Below are 21,551 nucleotides of genomic sequence, written 5' to 3'. Positions count from 1 at the left end.
CTTTATGAATACCTTAAAAACAAATAAGTGGTTCAGGCTTAGAGCATTTCTATTTTTTTCTTCATCCTCCCAATGAATTATTGACTTATCATTGACTTTTCCACTGTGTGTGGAAACAAGATGGGTGGATATTTTCCAAAAGCATTGTTATCAGCTATTCCAGTGTTGTTTTGTATCTTTCAAGAAGGACTTTTTCCCATTTCTCTTGGGGAAAACCTGTCTGGGCTTCCTTTAGAACTTGTATGCAAGTAAAGAAGCTCTCTATTTTCTGTCTCTTCAATATTCCCCTGAATATTGATTCTTGAGATTGAGCTGTGATGACGTTAGATTGAAATCTTAGTGGGAATTAATCTTAGTGGGAATTAACATGATTTTACGAAAGAGAAATAAAATTCTGCATCACCTGAAAACTAATGGAAACATTGTATATGTAAAAAGCCTATATTAAAGTTATTCAAATGTAGACTGTTCTGATTAAGAAACATCAGAGTTTAATTGTGAAAACCTTAATTGTTCTGTCCTGGTTTTGTTTTGGTCGTCTTTTGGTTTGTGTTTTTTTGTGTTTTTTTTTAAAGATGCTTGAACTAAAGTTTAGCAAGTGACTGCTGAGTAAGCAAGCATCTTTGTGTGTGGTGTGTTCCTCGTTTTTGTGGAGACTGACTTGAAACAGATACAGAACGCTAGCTGCTGCAGCTGGAGTAACTGGGCATTCTGTAGGGGCTGCATTAGATGGATCAAAACAAGGTTGTGTTGCCTTTTTTTTTCCTTTTTAATGAAATTAGGGTTTTCTTCTCTCCTTTTAATATGAAATTTTATTTTTATTCCAAGGGGGCATAATTTTAAAAAAAGTTGCAGCTTTTGTGGGGATGGGGAAGTGTGAGGAGCTGCATTCTTTCCAGCTCTGGTTAGCGTCTCCTGGTCATGGGCATGAAGCAGGGACCCACAAGGGTCTGCCTAATCACCAGTTCAGTGTGTGGCCTTAGGCAGTCTTGCTTTCAGCGTCCCCATCTGTCAAATAGGGTAATGGTGCTGCATATGACATAAAAATATCCTTCTTTTACTGTCTTTCTAGACTTGGCTTGCATGAAGGCTGAGATAATTCTGTGTTCATTACAGGACTTGGATGGTATGCAGTAAGCAATTGTGGGAGGAGAAGAGGAGAGAGCAATACTGAACTCTGAGGAAAGAACAAGTATTGAATAGCTGTCCACATAGTGCCTTCCCTCATGCTAAGAACTAAGTTAAGAAAAGTTTTGAAGGAAGAGGGTGAAGATAATATGTGTGTGCCAGCACAGAGTGTGAAAGGAGTAAAGCTGTATAGTCAGTCTTCATTTAAGCCATTTGGGCTTCATAGCCCAAATTAACTATTATTCAGCCCAAATCAATATAAATCAGGTATTTATTAACGCAGTTATTTTTACTGTTAGAAGTTATGCTTAGCATACCTCATAGCACAAATCACTAAACAAGTCCTTGCTGGAAGAATTACAGCCTTGTAATATGACTAAAAGCATAGTGGTCCACCTCCTCTGGCTCTGGAGCAGTTAAAGATGATACAGCCTCCAACAACCCATCATTGCTCATCCCCTGGAGAACATCTCCCATGGTTCAGCCAGCAAGATAGAACATCTTCATAATCCTTAATTTTGCAGCATTAACTCAGCTCTTCCTCCTTCGTTGTTGTCTGTTGCTAAAATAGGTGACTCTAGATAGGTGGCTAAAGAGTGCTTACCCATGATGGTGTATTGGCTCATCCATGAGAGTGATAACCTCCTACTAGCAGATGGTGGTGATCAGCTAATAGTGTCTTGAGTCATTCAAGCTATTGCAAAACGTATGTGTCCAAATCTTCCTACAAAGAATATAAGAACGACCATGCTGGGTCAGACCTTAGGCTTATCTGGTGTTATATCCTGTCTCTAGATACGATTAAGTGCTGTGCTGTGAGTTGTGTTTTTCTCTCACACGCAGCACTGACTGCCTAGGGTAGAGAATAAGAGCAGGCAGAAAGTAGTGATGCTTCCGCTGCCTCTGGCGGTTTGGGGCTTGAAGATTTCCTGAGCAAGGGGTTATGTCTTTAATAGCTCTCAGTGGATTTTTCTTCTGTGAACTTGCCTAGTCCTTTCTTGAACCCACAGAAATTTTTAATATCCACAGCATCCGGTGGCAGGGAGCTTCATGATTTAACTACGCATTTTACAAAAAAAATCTTCTTTCTTTGTTTTGAGCTTGTTTCTTCCTATGTTAGATAGCCTTTTGTTTTTACTTTGTAAGAGACAAGCCACCATTTCTATACTCCTTGTGATTTTGTAGAACTCTTACAGCTCCCCAGTTGTCTTTTTCAGGCTGATGACTATAAGTGCATTTCTTTAAACAAGATATTCTTACCAGTACTTACCTTTTGCCTCATTTCCCTGTACCTTTCCCAGGTACTTTGGCATGGTGACAAGGAGTAGGACAAAATCTGTACATAATGTTTAAATGCAGGTCTCTCATGGACTGATGGAGTGGTGCTAATGATGTTTCTGTTCCTTTATCCCTGATTTCAAATAATTGCTAATATTTAATTTGTTTCTTGACTGGACTTGAGTGTACAGTAATGAAACAATCAAGTTGTTATTTATCTGTATTAATGACAAGGTTTCATTCATGAGTGATAATAGTTAGTTCAGCACTCATTACACATGCCGTAATATAAACACTACTAGTACTAATGGAAAACACTACTAGTACTAATGGATGGTAAGATTATTAATTAAAGGATATTACTCTGCCAGGAAGATAACAAGAGGATGTTGTCATATGTTCCTAAATCTTTTTGTGACAGGAAAGTAGAACAAAATTCCAGAGAATTAAAAGTTGAAAGACACAGTAAATGAAACATGTAGAAGCCTAGTTGGTCCCTCTTCCAAGTTATTTGATTTATGAAAAACTAGGCAGACTTCAGCAGAAGACAGGATCTTTAAAGGTCCTTATTTTTGTCTGAGAAGTTAATTAAGTAAAAGAGCCCAATGAAATGAATGCAAAGAGCCTGTTCTTTGAAATAGTTTTGCACATGGAGAGAAATTTAATATTATTACTGCTTTTTACAGGGTTTATTTCTTGCCCTCTTTGGCTGAATGCAATAAAACTGGGAAGTAGGTAGGATACAAAAACTATTACTTAACTGTTAAGGAAATAGTCACATGCAAATTGGAGTTAACTCCAGATTCCTTGGGAACACTTGATTCCTGAGCTGTACAAACAGGAGCTCACCTCGTGAAACAGATTTGTAGTTGTGCATTTCATTATTTAATGAAGCATATTTTGTTTGGCTGATTTCCCCCCCCCCCATTATTAACATGTAGGTGTTTTGGTAACAGATTTTTGAGTTTAGGATACTGCAAGTGATTGAACTTAAACCCTCAAAAATGTATCGTTAAGGCTTTTAAGTGCTTTCATGGCTCTCATCTCTGCATTTTCTGAATTCCTTTCATATTTTGAAGGTAGAAGAGGGTTTAAGTAGCATATTAAGCTAGTTTGCTGTATAAAACTGATGTGTTTGGTATCTATTCTCCCTAAGTAGTGAGAAGTAGCTATGTAGTGAATTGGCTCTATGGTAGACTGAGTACAAGAAACTCCTTTCCACCAAATTTGGTAGAGACGTTTAGTGCCATATAACTTCACTCGACAAAATCCTGCTTGATTTGGGGTGTCGGTTCTGTCCTCCATGTCTGGAAGTGCATAACTGACTCTAAACAAATGTTACTTACATCTATTTGTGTGTGTGTGTCTGTATTAGAAAAAAAACCCCACACAACCCTGTTATGTGCGATACTGAAGTTCATGTGACTGTGATATTAGTTGTCTGATCAAAGGAATCTAATCAAGTGTTGTATTCCTGAGCTCTAAGAGCCTGAAAGAATTTCATATAGAAAGTGTTTCATTTCCTTTAAAGCAAAGTGGTAGTAGTTTTTTTTTTTTTTTTTTTAAATGAGCTAAATATACACATTTTAATTTTTTTCCCTCTCCTCTTCCTTCTGTTCTTACAAAACATTTTACTTTGTTGCCCAAGTGCAGAAAACTTTGCCAGGAAGAAGGGTGAGCAAAGCTTCTGTTTCCCATGACCCTCAACTCTAATGTTGTTCCAAGAGCTCACTACTTACAAATGCCTTGATAACTGCTTTCATTCCTTTCATCCCTCCCCCGCCGTCCAGCACAGGCCAATGTGACCGATCCTTCTTTGAGCAGCTCTCTTCGCAGAATAGGGGAATCTACTTAATGTAAAAATCATGGCACATAAAAGCATTTAAAGATACATTACAGAAATTTTTATAGCTAAAGATCTGCATGATAATTGCTGCAGTGATTTATTTTTTGTTTTCCTAGAAGCAGTTTCTTAATTGCTCCCTGTTCATACTAGAACTGACTAACCCTATTTTTTATTTTTTCCCTTGGATACATATTTGGGTAGAGGTAGTAGTGGGGAAACTGCATCTCATTCTACACGTACACATATGCAGCACAGAACTGGCAGAACTGATCTTGCCCAAATAGTCAGAACTGTGGCTCCTTATGAATGCGTTGCAACATAGGCTTTAATTGTATAGTGAAATTATATTATCATATATTGCTTTGTGTTTCACTGTCTGTAAATAGGCACATGGATTTTTAAAATTTCTCTGAATGCGTTGTAAGTTTAAGAACAAACAGAGAAAACTGTATTTTAAAATACTACTAAAAGACTGTCTGATGCACAAATACCTTACGTTGCACTAGAAATCTGGGAATTCCCATGTTTTTTCTGGCAACTCCTTGGTTGCCAGGCAGGAAGTCACACTCTGCTTTTTCAACCTCTGGCAGCATCTGCTCTTAGTTTCTTTGTCCTTCTTTTGTGGTGCTTCTCCTCCCGCTCACTGCTCGCCATCTCTGGGATGTGCCAGGAGGAGTGAGAAATGATGCAGCAAGCCTGATAAACCTTGTTTCAATGAAAGAGACTGGGGGATGAAGACTGGGCTATGGACCCAGCTCCCTGGAAAAGGCTGACACTGTTCTGGGAAATTAAACATCCATGGGGTGGGGGAAGAACGTGGAAGATAATGAAAGAGCATTTAAAATCCCCAAAAGGAGCAAGAGAAAGTATGTTGAGGGTCAAAGCAACTTTGCAGGGAAGGAAGTTTAGGAACCGAGGATGGGTAACGGAGTGGTAGAAAACTATGCAGAAATTAAAGTAAAATGATGTAGAAGAAGATATGAAAAACTAACAAGAAAAAAAAGGGAGGGGGGGAAAGTGTGGGGGGAAAAAGTTAACATTCTAGCTTTTTCCAGTCCTTTAGGATTTCTGTATAATCTTACACTAAGGCTGCTGCTTTAAGTTGTCTGTCATTTAAGCGTCTGTTGTTTGATGTTGGCCAAACAGTTCCACATGGCTCTGTGTCCTTGAATCGGATACCTTGGTGTGCTATCTACATTAGTACTACAGACATCTGAAAGAAGTACACTTACATCTGAGATTCTAGAGCAGCCTTGAGTTACACCAACTTGAGATGTTGCACAAGGCTCTCACCAGTATTAATGTTAATATCGTTTTGTAGTGTGAGAACTAGTGTATGATGAAGACTACGTGAACAAAAGATTCATCAGGTGGCTCAGCTACAACATCTTGTGTGCCACCATGACCCGGACTCTTGATGTACATAGTAAGTTGGAGACCAGCAAACTGCATCTCTCTGGAGAGTGTAGCAAAATGTACTGAAAGGCAGTAGGCTTAGGAAAAGAATGGTGTACAGCCCTCAACTGAAGTAAGCAACTTGAATGTTAGATAAATCTTTAAACAAGGAGGAGGGTAAGGAGTGATTATTTACTGTATGCTATATCAGATAATCTTAGCTTCTTCTCAGGTATGTTTCATGTGCTTTACTGAGTGGTTAAAAAGTTAGGCTAAAGAGTTGAGATCTTCCTGATACAGAACTATGGAATAGTTTTATCAGTGGACACAGGGAAAGTACTGGAAGAGTGTGGGTGAGTGAGTATTGATTTTCAATTATTTGAGAATGGAAAAAAGCAGGGGAATGTGCTTGTTTTCAAAGACTCATTCTTCTCTAACAGAGAAGAAATATTGGAATATTCCAGTATTGGAAATATTGGAATCCTTACTGCGGATGTTGGACAAAAAGCTTACTGAATGAAAATAAGCATATCTGCAAAACTGGCATTGTATGGAAATGTTTTGGTTGAGTGTAATTTATAAAATTATAATAATATGCTAGAAATAGTACCAAGTTATACCCTACAACCAATCTTTATAATTTCAAAAGTAAAATGAAACTAAATGCTTTCTGAAATTTTTACCCATATTTTTGGAAAATATTCAAAAAATTGCAACCGGTAGCAAAAGAAAACTTTCTGTTCTGCTTTTAACCCTGTGATTAGTCACTTGTAAAGGTTTTATTGTTGCATTAATTCTGTGAATATGGTTTGATGATTGGAAGGTTTAGACTTTAGTAATTCCCTGCATAGTCAGTTTGTTTTCTAATCAAATGCAGCAGTATTGTTGAACAGTCTTAAAAACTAAAATATTGAGAAAGAAAGGATTTTGTAGCAATGAGGTAATGAGAAATAAAATACAAGAATGTGGGAGTATCGAAACAAAATAAAATGACACCACTTAATATGGCAAAGAGCTATGAAGTTATGTATGTGCCTTAACTTTAGAGAAGCAGATGTTCAGTACATACTGTGTTGTGTCCACCACATTGATGGTTATAGGGCATACATTTTTAGTTGCATTTTCATTCTTTCATGTATTTATAACTATGCAAAGTCAAAACGAGTTAGTCGTTGTATAGACTTTACAGCTTTTGCATACTAAACTAAAATTCACTTATTTCTGTTCTTCTAATTAAGTGAATAAGGTTAGGTTTCTACATCTACAGAGGAAGTGAGTTGGGGTAAGGAGAGGAATAGTGAAAAGAGGGATGGAATATTACCCACACTGTCTTTTGACTGTATAACATTATATGGTTCAACAGTTATGTTTCTGGGAAGTTTTAGTTATGATTTTATCAAGTAAGCATGCAAATGTGGCCTAAAAAAATCCCCCTCTCATTAAACATCAATGTTCCGTTCTTGGGGTGTGTTCTTAAAGAATGTGTTGGATTTAGTGCTTAACCATAGAGAAATACTAAGACTAACAAGGTACTGTACAAGTTTCTAACATAAGGAAGTTGGGGTTTAAAAATGTTGGTATGAATAGCAATGAAGTTTGTAGAAGATACGGACTTTTCAATAGCTCTTGCATCATAGTGTTAAGAAAGTGGGGATTTTGTTGCATTTGATCAAGGGGATTTCTCAGTGCTTACTAGAATGAGAAAGTAAATTGTGCACTTTTCTCATGGAAATATTCATGAGTAAGAAGATGACACTGAAAAATTTCAAACTGCTACAGTGCTTGCTTTAACCCCAGAGGAATGCAGCAATGCATGGGCTACATGTTGACATATTCTCCTGATGTCCTTTCCCTGGAGATTATGAGAAAGAAATTAGCTTCCCTGAAATTAAGAGCAAAACATTGAGCCTAAGGTGGAAAAGTAATGTGGGATTGTTGGGGTAGGGGGTTGTTTATTTTTAGTTGCTTATTATTGTTCAATGAATAGCAAGTTGGCAAAGAATATACACCAATGAAGCTAGCAAATAAAAGGGATAAAGAGTTCATTGATAGCAACAATGAAAGACTGTGTCAATACAGAGCAGTGGCCCTTGTGCTGCAAAATCTTTGGCACTGGGCACTGGATTTTGTATCGCCTCGTGGTCTTTTCTTGTGGCTTCTTTAGAAGGCATTATGGCAAGTGGCCAGCGTTAGCTCCATCTGCCCCTGCAGATAGCCTCTCCTCTGTGTCAGCTTGCCCTGTGTTCTGCCAAATTAAATTCTTCTGCAGAAATTTGGAAAAAAAGTGATCACTCATAAGAGGAGAGTTCTTTCTTTTTTTTTTGGCTTCTTTTTTTTTTTCTATGACAATCAGAACAGTTAATTTGATCCACAAATTAACTCAGCTGAGAAATAAAGAATAACAAGTGTGTGTGTATGTAAATAATTTCATCAAATAGACTTCTAAAAATAGAAGTGCCATGGGCAATATTCCATGCAATGGTATAGGCTAGAAACCATATGTGGTAGGAAAGACACTAGTATTGAAAGCCACTTGAAACCGAAGATGGCAGAAGCTGTATTGGCTGACTATACAGATTTTTGTGTGTGTTTAAAAGGCATGTTAACATGCATTTTAAATTGCTTTCTAACTATAGGTGATATGGGTATGTGCTATGGTGGTGATGTTTTATTAAGCTGGGGTTACCTGTTCTGGCAGCAAACCCCAGAATTCTTTTCATGTACAGTTGAGGGAATTAATTGCAGTACTGAGCTATGTGCCAACATCCCCATTCTCAGCATTGCTGCTTTGGGCTAATTTGTAAGTCTTTTGCAGGTCCCCTTGTTTGTGCTGACCTGCTATCACACACGTTATGAAATTGGAAGATTTTCTGTATGTGACAGTTACCTACGGCTGTTAATTTTCATTTATTTTTCATTTTAAAGCACTAGTGAGTGATGAAGAGTGGAAAGAGGCAAAAATTGTGAAGAAAATGCGTTTTGGTGCTGTTTTCTGAATTAAGACCAACAACTGTGAAGCTGGGATTTTAATGAGAAAGCCCTTAAGGCAGGAAGAAATTTGAAATATAGTAGTGATATACGCAATCTTGTATGATCACTGCTTTTAACTGCTTAATCATTCATACTGCCTAAATATAATTGTACTGCCAGCTGCTGTGTTTACAGTCTATGATGTGGAAAAGGATGTCCCACTGTGACATGTTCTAGTTAAAATCAAATTGACTGTGGCAAACATAGAAGCTGTTGAAGTTCAGTGCTTCTCAGTGGGGTGTTCTTGTTCCTCCAGCTTATTTCTGGCTGTTGATATAGCTCGCTTCCGTGAAGCTCGTTCTCATATAAAATAACAAAACCAAGGCAGTTCCCAATTCATCTTCACAGAAAAAGGAGCGTGTCATGAAGTATTTAAGGAAACCTGAATCTCACAAGTATTTTTCTGGGTAAATAGTGGTTTACAGATTTGTATTTGTAATACTGAAAGACCTTTTTTCACTTGTATGAATTTTTAAATGTTTCCTTGCTTCTGTCATTTGGTGCAGTAAGAACGCTGCAACACGCAGCATTGGTGCAGTAAGAACAGCATTGGTGCAGTAAGAACAGCTGCTGTTTCACAATAATATAATCTCTGTTATAAATCTACATTTTCAAGTGTTTAGATAACTTAGCCAGAAAAAGTGTTTATAGGATGAGACTTGCTTATGAAATAAATCAAGAAAATAAATTTATTTGTAAAGCAATTAAAAAAACCCCCACAACAGTGACTTATTTCCAGGTACTGAGGAGTAAAAGTCAATGAAGTAGATAAATGGTTCTCTGCATTTTAGCATGCCATTTTATCAAGTACTCTGGCAATATTGTTCAGTTTCTGCTGTGGTTTTTTTTCACATATTACGGCTCCTTAATGCTCGGTTTTGTTGAGTAGCTTGGGTTTTAATAAGCCTATATGTCAGTGCATGACTGAATGAGATAGCTCATCAAATATGGCACAGCAATGCATCTAGGCATATCTGGTAGCGGATCAAACTGCCCAAAGGTTTGAAACACCAAAGGTGGCTGTACGTGGTCTCCTTTCCAGTCTTCAATTGTCCTGAAATTCAGCTGACTGAAGAATTGCCTCTAATATCCTGCCAGCTCAGCCATCACCCCTTTGCTTCCGCTGTCTTTGAAGCCATGCGGTAATAACTAGCTTTGTGTCAGATCACCAGATACGTTGCTGTTACTATTTTAGCCAGAGTCTGTTGTTTGAACCCATTTACTGCATTCCAGCTGGCGCTCAGGAGTTCATTTAGGCATGTTTAATCTTCTCACTAGGTTTCAACTGCTGTTTTTCCTTATTAAGCCCGTGAATGATACCAAGCTCTTCCAGGATGATTGACATCAATCAGGAAGAGTGTTGGTTATTGGAACTCCATTTGCTAATGAAGTCATCTTTGTAAGTAAACAAGTGGAAAGACTTTGACTTTGATGTATTTGCTGAGAACAGTTTCTTGCAAGCTATTACTAGGGTAGGGATATGGGTCGTTTGCAGGTGCATAAAGTTTCTGCTTTTGGAGCTTGTTTGACTCCTGTCAAAAGCTTGGGCTTTCTTCTGTTCTTCCAGACATCAGACTGGCAAAACCAACCAACCAACCACGTTCCCACCCCAACCAAAAAAATTCTTTGTGTTTACCAACTTGTAGAAATCTTGTCAAGTTTCCTTATCTGTAGAACTTGATCCTTGTTGTGAAGGGTTGTGCCAAAACTAATATACTCGTTCTTTTGTCCTTCAGGTAATAACATCCATTGTTTCATCACTTTGTTGCAACGTATTGTTCTCTCCTCCTCCTCAAGGCTCGATATAAGAATTTATTTTATGATCTGTTTAATAAACCTAGGATAAGAAAGTTGAAGAACAATTCTAGTAATACAAAGGGACTGCATCATAGTTTTATCATCCTGTATCCAGCATATAAAGCCCTATCTGAAGCCTAAAATAAGTTAATATATTACAGTTCAAATTAAATCCTCCTTTTTGGCAATGTGAAACAAAGTGAATCTTCAATAAATGTGACTTCTAGGATAATGCAGAGGTTTTTTTCCATATTTTTGTTGGGTAAATATGTGTTAAGCAGATTAATCAAAAATATAAAACTTCAGGAAGAAGTACAAGAGAGTTAATGTGTTTCCTGATTCCTCTGTGACTTTTCTGAATGGATGATGACTTTTATTATTCTTTCATTAGCAGTATGATACCGATGGTGTTATATGTGTCCATATTTAATACTGGTGTTATATTACTTTCTTGTGGTTAAGCTGCAATTATCCTTTTATTATTTCCGGTCACATTGCAGTATGCTTCTTTTAGTACTTCCTCTGTCAAAGCTCCACAAAAAAAAATCTTGCTGGGCAGTTGACTTGCTTCAACCCTTACTAAAACAGGCAACTGTCTCAGTTATCTCCTTCCACTGACTGTAAGCAGTGTTTAGATGGCTGCTCTTGACAGTGTGCCTCACTGCAAAACTGAACTGAATCCTCCTTTGGAGTTGAGGAAAACAGGGAACAAAAGGTGCGGGTGAGTACTGTTGGAAAATAAATGTTAACAGAATTGCTGGTTAGAAATTCACCCCTCTGGCAACTGAGGGATAACAGGGTGCGTTTTCACTCTTTCGCTGGCACCCAGAGAGATTACTCTATTTGAGTCCCTGCAGAAGAGCAGGGGCAACAACATTTATGGTGTCATTGAGACTTTTGAGCAGCCATCCTTCCCTGGATGATAGACTTGTACTGTCAGTCGATAAAGCTGATAAGGTTTTTATAGTAACTTAGAAGATCAGTTGACTCTGCTCGAAAGAGAATTTCTGTCCATGGCTAAGTAAAATATCCTAGTTCATGTGGACTCCACAAAAAGAGGGACATGACTATCAAGTTGTACATGTTAGAAGCTGAGTAAGAGCGACTCTCGTAATGCCACATAGCTTGCAGATGATAAAAAGTTTATTTGTTTGGTGTGGTGATTTACCTTCCTATGGCTAGAAGGAGCAGGATATATTGAGGGCTCTCGGTGACATTAAGACTCTGGGATATACAGTGGTAAAGGACATCTTGTAAAGCTGGACAATGTTTCTGCTCCATCTCTCTGCTCTTTTCATTTTTTTTGTCCAGACAAGATAAGATGGTAGTGATATCATTTGTCTCTTCTTGATTGAAGAGGCAGTTGCTCTTAAATTTGATTTAATTAAGTTTTGAATCTTCGTATCTCTTAAAGTTGAGGCCTGCTGTTGGCACAACTGGTCCTTTCTGTGACTAGGTGAATTTTGTAATCAAGTAAAGTGATGATGGTCCTAAGAAAGAAATTGATAAATATAACTAATTGCCCTGCTTGGTCCAATGATAGTGATTCAACTATGATGTTGAGCTTTGAGTTCTTACAGAGTAACTCCTGTTACGGCCTCTAGGAAGCTGTGCAAGTAAGGTCCAAGGAATTTTCTGTAGAATAGTATTTTTTATATTTTCAGATAAAATTAACTTTGTACAGAACCTTTGAATTAGTGTCACAGGAAACATCTGACCTTGGAACTTCATTTTATTCCTTGCTACACTGAACAGCTTTAACCTTAATGTGGTATCTTCTAATACTTTCAAGCTATTAGACTAGGTCTCATATAGAGGCAGAAATCTCCAAATGGTATCATTCTGGATTATTTTATCAAGTTATCTAATGAGCTCTGTAATTCTTACTACATTCTTCATACCCACTATTTCCGAGTTAGGTTAAACATGCCTCCTTCAAGTTCAAAACGTATCAGCATTAACACTGTCTGATTTGATGACACAGTGAAACAGAGGTCGGCATCTGTGTATGACTAATCCATAAATATAAAATGGAGACTCCACCTTGGATATTTTTATCATTTGTTTTCCTTTCCCGTGATATTTGTTCCACTGAGCCCTGCACATGTGGAAGAGTGATAGGGGAGAGCCATACTCTCTTATTTCCTTCCATGTTCACAGAGAGGCTGGTCATCATGGGCAGCTATTAGATTGTCCAGAGGAAATAAATCTTCATTCCTATTAGTGATAGTTAATTTTTACATTTCAGTGTACTTGCAGTATAGAATCTTTTTCATTCAGTCACCTTAAGGCCTTGTTATTCCTTTTGGCATCAGTTGGTACGCAGCAATTTTATAGAAGGGTTTAGGACTCAGTGTAGTAACTTGGTGGAAGAGCCAACAATAAAACTGTTTCTTCCCTTTAAACTCAAAGCATCCTGCTGCAAACAAATTCAAGTTTAGGTATTTCTAACAGCTGTAGAACAATCAGTTACTTAGATATCAAAGATGCTGTATTTGCATAAAACAGACTGTTTCAGCTTATAAAGATCTATTTTGTTTTCATCTATATAAACAGTAGGAAACACTTTGTGTTTAGCATCTAATTTGTTAATACATTTAATAATATAATCTTCATGTACAGCACAGTAGGAAATGTTCAGTAAGGATGCAATAATTCTGGGGAGCATTCTTTCCTGTTTTCCATGCTTTTTATCAAAAAGATACAGAAGTTGTTTACCCAATTCTTTACACCCTAGTTATTTATCAGATAAACATATGGAATTCCTTAGTAATACAAGAAAAAAAGTTGTTCATGTCTGTATTGTCTAAAGACTGCTGGTTCTCTTGTTGGACTGATGTACTGTATAGCTGCATGTAAAAATACAGAAGCAGCAGGCACTGAGTAAATTCGGGGTAGGGCAAAATCCTGGTAGGGATTCTGTCCCTTGATAGTGGTTACCTTTAATTAAAAAAAAGAAAAAATTTCAGTCATCTTACAGTGTGGATTATTATTTGGAGGTTTTTAGAAGATTTTCAACCCTTATTTCAGTGGAATGGTTCTTACTGTTGGAGATTGTTCAAATTTAAATGACACTTTTTTTCCTTTTTTTGTATGTGTGTGTCTTGATTTAGGACATTAGGCCAATTTGTGTATTTATATGCTAGGTTTTATTCCTGCCAGAAAAAGGTTAGCCTTCTAATTTTGTGTCCAGCATTGAGTAAATGAGTATTTGTGGCTTTACAATAACAGGGTTAAGGAAATCACAGAATCATAGAATGGCTGAGATTGGAAGGGGCCTCTGGAGGTCATCTGGTCCAACCCCTCTGCTGAAGCAGGGCCACCTAGAGCCAGTTGCCCAGGACCATGTCCAGATGACTTTTGAACATCCCCAAGCATGGAGACAGATACATGATGCTTTTGAAACAGAATTTATGACTTGGCTTTTGTTCATAACTTATCCTTACCATGGCTTTTGATTAGATTTAGGAGATATCAGAATCTTAATTGCCAATTTTCCTATCTTCAAAATAGGTACCATAGATAGGCCCTTTAGGGCAGAGAGAGTTGTTGCTGGTTTTCTGGGCCCGTCTGGACTGGTAGCGTTTTTAAGTCTTGACCGAGTTCGTTTGTTATGACATTCATCTCTGTATTTGCCATTAGTATACCTAAAAAAGAAAAGAACAGATTTATGTGGTTACATTGAAATTCTGTATTTACAATTTGTTGTTGTTTTTGTTGGAGTGTGTACAATTCTAATGAAATTTTATGCTATGAAATTTGGATTGCTTTGACATTTCTTTGGTCCGAAGGTCCACTCTGTGTAGTTCAGTGAAAAGAGTGCTCATAATTCATGGACAGCCTAGTTGATTGGCAAGCACTTGTGGTTTATTTTTTTTTCCCCTTCAATTTCTTTTTACAAAGCTTTTACATAACACTGTATAATGCTTTAGTGTATTAGAATAGTTAGAATATAATTATTCTGATAATGTTTATGAAAGAAACTGTCATGAGCTTTATTTTAATCTGCAAACTAATCTGACAGTATTTTAAACAACAGTGGTCTACTTACATATGCAATTTACCACTAGATATTCATTTCTTATACTAATTTCTTATTTTTCAAGAAGTGTGACAGTTCTTCAGTTGTCAACATAATACCTGTATTAATGTTTGAAATCTGGCATCAATGTGTTTCATAGGTTTCTGGTATATCTCCAGTACTTTGATTTTTAATGGTGATGGGGATTTTTGAATTAAGTTACTGTCTAAAAAAGCTACTAGAAAGGAAACTTTGTAAACAGAAAAAATGTTTCATGCAGAAATGCATGAAACCTTGCTCCAGTGAAGTTGTAGTGGAGTAATTCTGATTTTTTTTTTTTCCTTATATTTTAGATTTATCCATGGCAGTACAAAAATTTTCACAGTCTTTACAAGATTTCCAGTTTGAGTGTATTGGAGATGCTGAAACTGATGATGAAATTAATATTGGTAAGTACGTTCTGTGCTCTGGTTGCAGTAATGTTTTATATTGTTTCTTATATATTTAATATGGTATCACAAATATAGTGGGGCAGTTCACAGTTTGGTTTTTTTTTTAATGGTGCATGTAACAAACGTAGAATAAGTAGAAATCATGCAAGACTTAAAAAATACATGTCAAAGCTATGTCTTCATGACATAGCTTGGCTCATTGTAGAGGAAAGTGTTCAGCAGTACTTTGTCAACTGAGTCAACTGTGAATCTTCTAAATTCTTCTGCTATTTCTAATTTGCAGCCAGTTTTTGTTCGGATACTAAAAGGTACACAAGTTTCCTATGAAGTAACCTAAGTCTGCAAAAAACCACTTAAGTGCCTAGTAAGACACAGGAAGTATTTAAGAGTCTAAAACCAGGAATATGTTCTTTACAACTTGTGCATTCCTAAGTATATAGTTGTCTGAACTTTTGCCAGTAAAATTTACTAGCTGCTTAATGTTCTGCCTCTGCGCACACCCAGAACTTCTGTATTCGCAGAACTGAATGGCTCAGCTTGTCTTGAACATAAGCCTCTTTTTATCATCAAAATATTCTTCCCTCAGCAGACTAATCCTGGAAACATTTCCAGGATTCAGAAATTCAGCCACTCTTTACTGCAAGGCATTGCTGCGGTTACAGAGCTGCTTTTGGGCAGTGGCACAGCAGCTAGAGTGCTCTAGCTTCCATTGGTGAGAAACTTGGATTATAATCCATTTTCAGAATGGCTAAATTCAGTGTCATGAGTCTTACGTACCACATGGCCCCCATGTCTCTCCCAAAACATCTGCAAGGAAGGAAGATGGTTGTTTAAGATTAGTTGCTTCTAAAAATAATTTGGCAGTACAAGAGGGAACGTAGGACTTGTTAGTATTTTTTTTAAAAGATCTATGTAATGCAGAGAGGATACTCAGATTTAGGCTTTTCCAAGCCTATCTTATTATAACCCATTTTCAAGTCTTCTCTCCCTTCAATATTTCCCTTTTCCTGACGGAGTTACTAATCACTGGACAAAAGGTTTGAGCTGCTTGCTTTCACCAGCAAGGTTTGCCTCATCCTCACCTACAACATGGTGATAGTTAGGAGACTGTCATCAAAGATGGTTGGTATTTGGTCACTGTCTTCCACTAACCTTTGGCAGGGGGGTGAGAGGGGAGGCTTAATTTTACTGACATATAAAAGCAGGGGAGTGAAACCACTGAGCTGCTTCTACTCAGACATAAAACTGCATACATTCTTCAGGTGTATCAAGCTTGGAAAGAGATGAAAAATGAATGGTGTGTATGCGCTCTTTGGCATTCTACGTATTATTTCTTGGCTGTTAAAGTTAGCTTGTACTTACTTTATGCATTTAAACTAAATTACAGTATCTCAGTTATATGTCTTAGATTTGGTCAATAACTTTTTTTAAAGACATTAGGTTTTGCATTTAAAATGAGGTGACTGAGGACAAAGGCAACTTTCATTTTACTTGAAACCTAAATGTAGCGAAGAAAAGACAATTTATTGTTTCGACATTAAACAGGCATTTAAAGCTATTTAGGAAAAAAACAGTTCATGAAGCTTGACAGCTGATTTATTTCACTTGGAGCTTCAAAGAAGGGATTTCTAGCTTCTAAAGCACCCATTGCCTGATGGATTGTCATGTACATCAAAGAAGCTTGTAAGAGTAAAAGGTAAACTGACAGGAATCAAATTCAAGTCTAACAGAGCTTGAATGATACTGTGTGGTTTTATAGGGTAAGGCTCAATTTTTGATCTCCCTAGAGCAGTGACCTAGAATTTATCCATATCTCTAACATGCCCCAACAAGCTAGATGTTTGCTTATCATCAAAGACAGCTTTGTATAGATGAATCCTACTCTCTGTGCCTCCTTCTGCCTTCACCTTCTTTTTTTAAGAATATCTACAACTGTGCAGGCCACTGGGAAGTTTTACTTCAGTCTGCAGTGATACTCTGACTTGGTAAGTTTTGTACAAAACTACCACATACATAGGGGCTTAATACAGGGACTACATTCTGAAGATTTTAAAATAAATTTCTATTTCAAGCTTAGCATTGGAAATCCACCCTAATCCACCTTAGCATTGGAAATTCACCCTCTGAACAAGGCTTCTTCTGTCAGGATGTGATTATTTCTGTTAAAAAAACAAACAAACAAACAAAAAAACCCAAACAAACCAACAGTTTCAACTTTTTTCAAAATTGAAATATAAGTGATTTTTTTTTTTTCTTATGAGTAATAAGTATTTGGAACTGAGTTGATAGCCTCATGAACTTTTTTTTTTGCGGCAGTGCTAGAGTTGAAGATCTCTGTTCAGTAACTAAGCGCAACATAATATTTTTACTTTTTTTGCCAAACTGAGCTCTAATAACAGCATTCAGTTTTATTTGCATTTCCTGTAACCTGTACCTTTTTAGATGCTCTCTTTATACAACTCACCTGTTCCAACAAGCCCATTACACAAAATACATGAGAAGTACTTTTAGTTAAGCTCCATGACACAGGCAATATAAACAGAATTATGATGGTGTTCTTCATATTTATTTTCATCCATCTATTATTTAATCCAGTGATTTATTTGGGTTTTTTGTTTTCTTTTAATTCCTATCTTTGACTTCTAATTTATATGATTTCTTACTTTTTTATTTACAAATGTTTAATTCTTCCATAGAAATGGTGGTGGTGTTTAACGAAAAGATCTACATGTCTCTTTGTGGCTGTATAATGCACTTTAGGTAATCTTTCCATGTTGTTGCAAGTTACCCAGATTTATCTGCGTAGCCACTTTCAGATATAACATGCCCAATTTAGAATCAGACATTTTGTGCATGGGTTATAAGCTATTCCCCTGACTTTCTTGAATAAGCAGACTGGCTTGTTCCTCAAATAGTCTACAACTTCATTTTTTTTATAACTGTGAACATCAAAGGATTCACGCTATAAAAAGCTATTTCAGGTTTTCAGATATTTGCCAGCAAATTGGGTTTGGGAAACAGTGCTCCGCAGCTTTACTAGCTTTTCTCATTTAAAAAAAAAAAAAAAAAGCTAGCAACAATTGCCAGTGTTGTCTCTTCCTCTGTTTTGAAATGCACGTGGCAGCATGTGATCTGCAGCAACGCAAGGGCCACAGTATTTGGTAGGGCCATACTAATTGATAGTAGAACATAGGTATTAGCTCCAGTTGCACGTGATTCAGCCAAGCTGTAATTTTTTTGTGCCATTGAAAAGTTACGCAGAATGTGGCATAACTTAAAGCAAAAATAAGATGATGAATGACAGTGAATCATTAATACTAAAAAGGAATAGTAATGAAGGTTTGATGTAACTTACCCTTACTCTAAGGAGAAGGTGTTCCTTCCCCCATCTTAATAACAACTGTGCTTTCCTCAGTCTGAAATAGCCAAGACTTGACAACACTTTGCCATTCACTCTTATAGACATATCACCCTGTGCACAGTTACTCTCAGCCCCCTTCACAACTAATATTTTGTACAAAGATTAAATACTTCACATCGACAGTGAATGAACGTAAAGGAGGTCAGCCATTTGTCGTACCCAGTGAGAGTTTTGTGCAAAATAGATGCATGATTTTTACATGTTTCAAATCTTATAGGTAACATAGAATGTTACACAGAATGTTACACACAGAAACTGTGGTTTTAATGAACAAGTGTCTTTTTCCTCAGTATACACTGTGCAAGTATAAATCTTGCAAGGAGAAGGTTTGCCCAGCTCCTTCTTTCCTAGCATTGCCCAGCTTGTGTCACCTGACTCCTTCTCCAGGAATCTCCCTGTTTTTATGCTCTTTTCTTCTGTTTGTGTTATTTGGATTGTGGCTGATACAGATGAAAATAATAAACATTATTATTTAACTCAATGGAATTCTGTCTTGTTTCTTTAACAAGTTCTTGTCTATTTTGTATTATGGCTAATTATAGATCAGTGAGATTTAATATCAGCAGTGTAACACCATGCTCTTCAGAATTAAAAGAAACCAAGACAAAAAAATACGTTCTGATATTCTGGCATTTTACTTTACTCTCTGTTTTTTATTAGTGTGTGCTATTTAGGAAAAAGCACTGAAAGGCATGTGTATTTCACTCTGTCACTGCTGGTTTTGAATTTTTTTTCCTTGAAGAGAATTATATTGTGTCAGATGGTTCAGGTAGCATCAGAGGCTTGATTTAGGAATGTAATAGGATTATGATGATCTGTGAAATCATTACTAATTGAGCCACAAGGAATAGGTCAGAAGTTCTAAAATGTGGTATCTTTCCTTGTGGGAACTGAATTCTCCTCTTGCTGCTAGCAGTTGTGGTTCATGTGATCTTTGCTGACTCACACCTCAAATCGTTCATGGGATTATTAAAAGTGCTAGCAACTAACCATCTACAGAACTGTTAACTCATGCCAGGCAATTAGGTTGTATATAGCAGTTAGTTTCAAGTTGAACTTTGAAAAATCAACTAAAATGTACTGGGAAGAAAGAACTTTAAAAAAAAGTAAAAAGGAAAAAAAAACTTTTATAGTAGTTGTTTGTTAGAGTCCACTGCTGTGTTCTTAAGGCTCTCTTGTTTGAGTTGAGCAATGATGCCAGAAGCTCAGTCTTCTTTTTTGCTTGTACTGGGCATCCACATGCACAATGCTTTTGAGTTAGCAGCAGCTCTGCCCTCTTGGAGAGCCTGTCAGAGGACAAGCACCCTCTCGTTCAAAGCAGCAAATAGATCTGTCTTGGGAAAGTTGTGTAAAAAAACTACACAAATAAGAGAAAAAATTAGAAAGTTGCCCTCCCCCCATCTCTTATAACGATGTAAAAGGTTAATTGGCATTAAGAGGTGCCAAATTCCTTTTTTTTAATGGTACAAACTGCACATGCAGTGCTCTATTAAAGGGGGGGGAATTTATAGGAGCTTTATGCCTGCCTAAAGTGTGTGGAGGTAAATCTTGACAGATCAATCTGTGGACATTGCAGTCTCCAAGTTAGGACACTCTCTTTTGGAGCTGCTTGGGGGCTAATCGGGAACCTCAGAAGGTAGCTGTCAGGCTAGTTACGATTTCAAGCCACTGTATCTCTATTGCCTGTGGTGCGCAATGGCTTCTTGAATTTGCCTGGCTGTTTTGGAATTATTTATTAAATGCCATTGAGCCACCTACAGTCTGAATCACTTGGCTATCTTACAGGTCATCTCCCTAATCTCTTGAGGTTAGCTTTGATGTTCAAGAAAGTTCTTTTTAGGTTAATATTCTACCTACCTTGCACTGAATTCCCGTTCGTAACCAGGTTTCTGAGTGGAATCACCAAATACCAAATAAGTCTAAAATGAATTCCAGCGGCTCAGGTCTACTACTGCCCTATCCAAACCAAGGAAAGAGGAGGATCTTGCCACCACCTTGAGGGCAGAGTTCTGGGGGTCGATTTTTTTTAGTGTAGGTATCATCCCAATAACTTTTGTAGTACTTGAGTTTGTTGACCTTGTGGAACATATTAGAGACAAGCGTATTTACAAAAGGTGTTTTTTTAGATGGGTGGGGAAGTGTTGAGTCCTGGATTAGCATAGAAAGCTATTTGCGACTGAGAGTGAATTTGCATAGAAAGATTGTATGCTGTTTTTCCACAGTAATTACCTGCCTAAAGGCTCTTTTTCCTCCAGTTGGAAGAATGAATTTTAAGATTAACTTTTTAGGTGACCTTCAAAGCAACTTTGCATAAGCTACTTGTAAGATCTGAATCACAGGACGGAGTTCTTTGGTACTCCTATTGGACTATTTTTATCTACAAAAGTTAAACAGTAACAAATTATGGGCGGAACTCAGCACAATCAGGGTGTGAAATGCCTAAAGTGTTTGTTTAAAATCTGTTCAATGTGTTCCTACCATTATTTTTTTTTTTTAATTCCTGTTGCATATTTAAACAAATGCCACCTGTTTCCAGAATGCTATTGTTTCTTGTCTCCAAGAAAAGAGTGATTTTATGCTAGTGCTAGGATCCCACAGAGACTTCAAAACAGCATCTGCACCAGAATGAGAAGGTTGGTATTCTGTTTGTCCAGCCCAGACCTCTTGTCCTTGCTGTGGAAGGTCAAATGAGGCTGACAAAGCAGGAAATAAAATAATGTTGCAATAGGCCTTTATCTGTGCAGGAGGAAAAGGTAAAATAAGATCAATAACACAGGCCTTGTTTGTTGTTCTTCTCCAAGATACATATCAGAAAGTTGTTAGAATTTGCATGCTCCATTCCCTGTTACTTCAAGATGCGTATTCAAATGAAAAAAATTAGATTGGGGTGGCTGATGCAGTTACTGCCCTTCCTGTCTGTCCTAGCTGCCTTCTGTGGCAGGAGTAGCTGGATGTGAAGTAGAAGATCTGAGTCACCACAGTTTACATCCTGGTGTGCTAAGGGAGTCTAAAATTCATGCTAGTTCATTTTATTATGTTGGACTGCAAACTGTGGTGTCTCAGACTGCCACTTGCCTTGGAGCTCATGCTGTTTACAGAAGGAGGTTGAGGCAGACAATAGACAGCAATAGCTTTGGTTGTCCTGGTACATTCTGCTAAGGAGATTAAATGAGTCAACATTTG

At 37.2% G+C, this 21,551-nt stretch overlaps 1 protein-coding gene across 2 annotated transcripts in view; it reads left to right on the top strand.

Moving 5' to 3' along the window:
- Positions 1-21,551, top strand: part of ARHGAP42 (Rho GTPase activating protein 42) — a 173,129-nt gene that overhangs the window by 25,404 nt on the left and 126,174 nt on the right. For both annotated transcript variants that reach the window (XM_072850669.1, XM_072850668.1), the window contains exon 2: positions 14,849-14,944. In XM_072850669.1, the coding sequence (XP_072706770.1) occupies positions 14,849-14,944 (96 nt within the window). The remainder of the gene's footprint in view (positions 1-14,848; positions 14,945-21,551) is intronic.

Source organism: Ciconia boyciana, chromosome 1 (genome assembly GCF_034638445.1).
Source record: "Ciconia boyciana chromosome 1, ASM3463844v1, whole genome shotgun sequence".
NCBI classification, from domain to species: Eukaryota; Metazoa; Chordata; class Aves; order Ciconiiformes; family Ciconiidae; genus Ciconia; species Ciconia boyciana.
The sequence above is the reverse complement of the archived record's forward strand: the minus strand, read 5'-3'. Positions and strand labels throughout refer to the sequence as shown.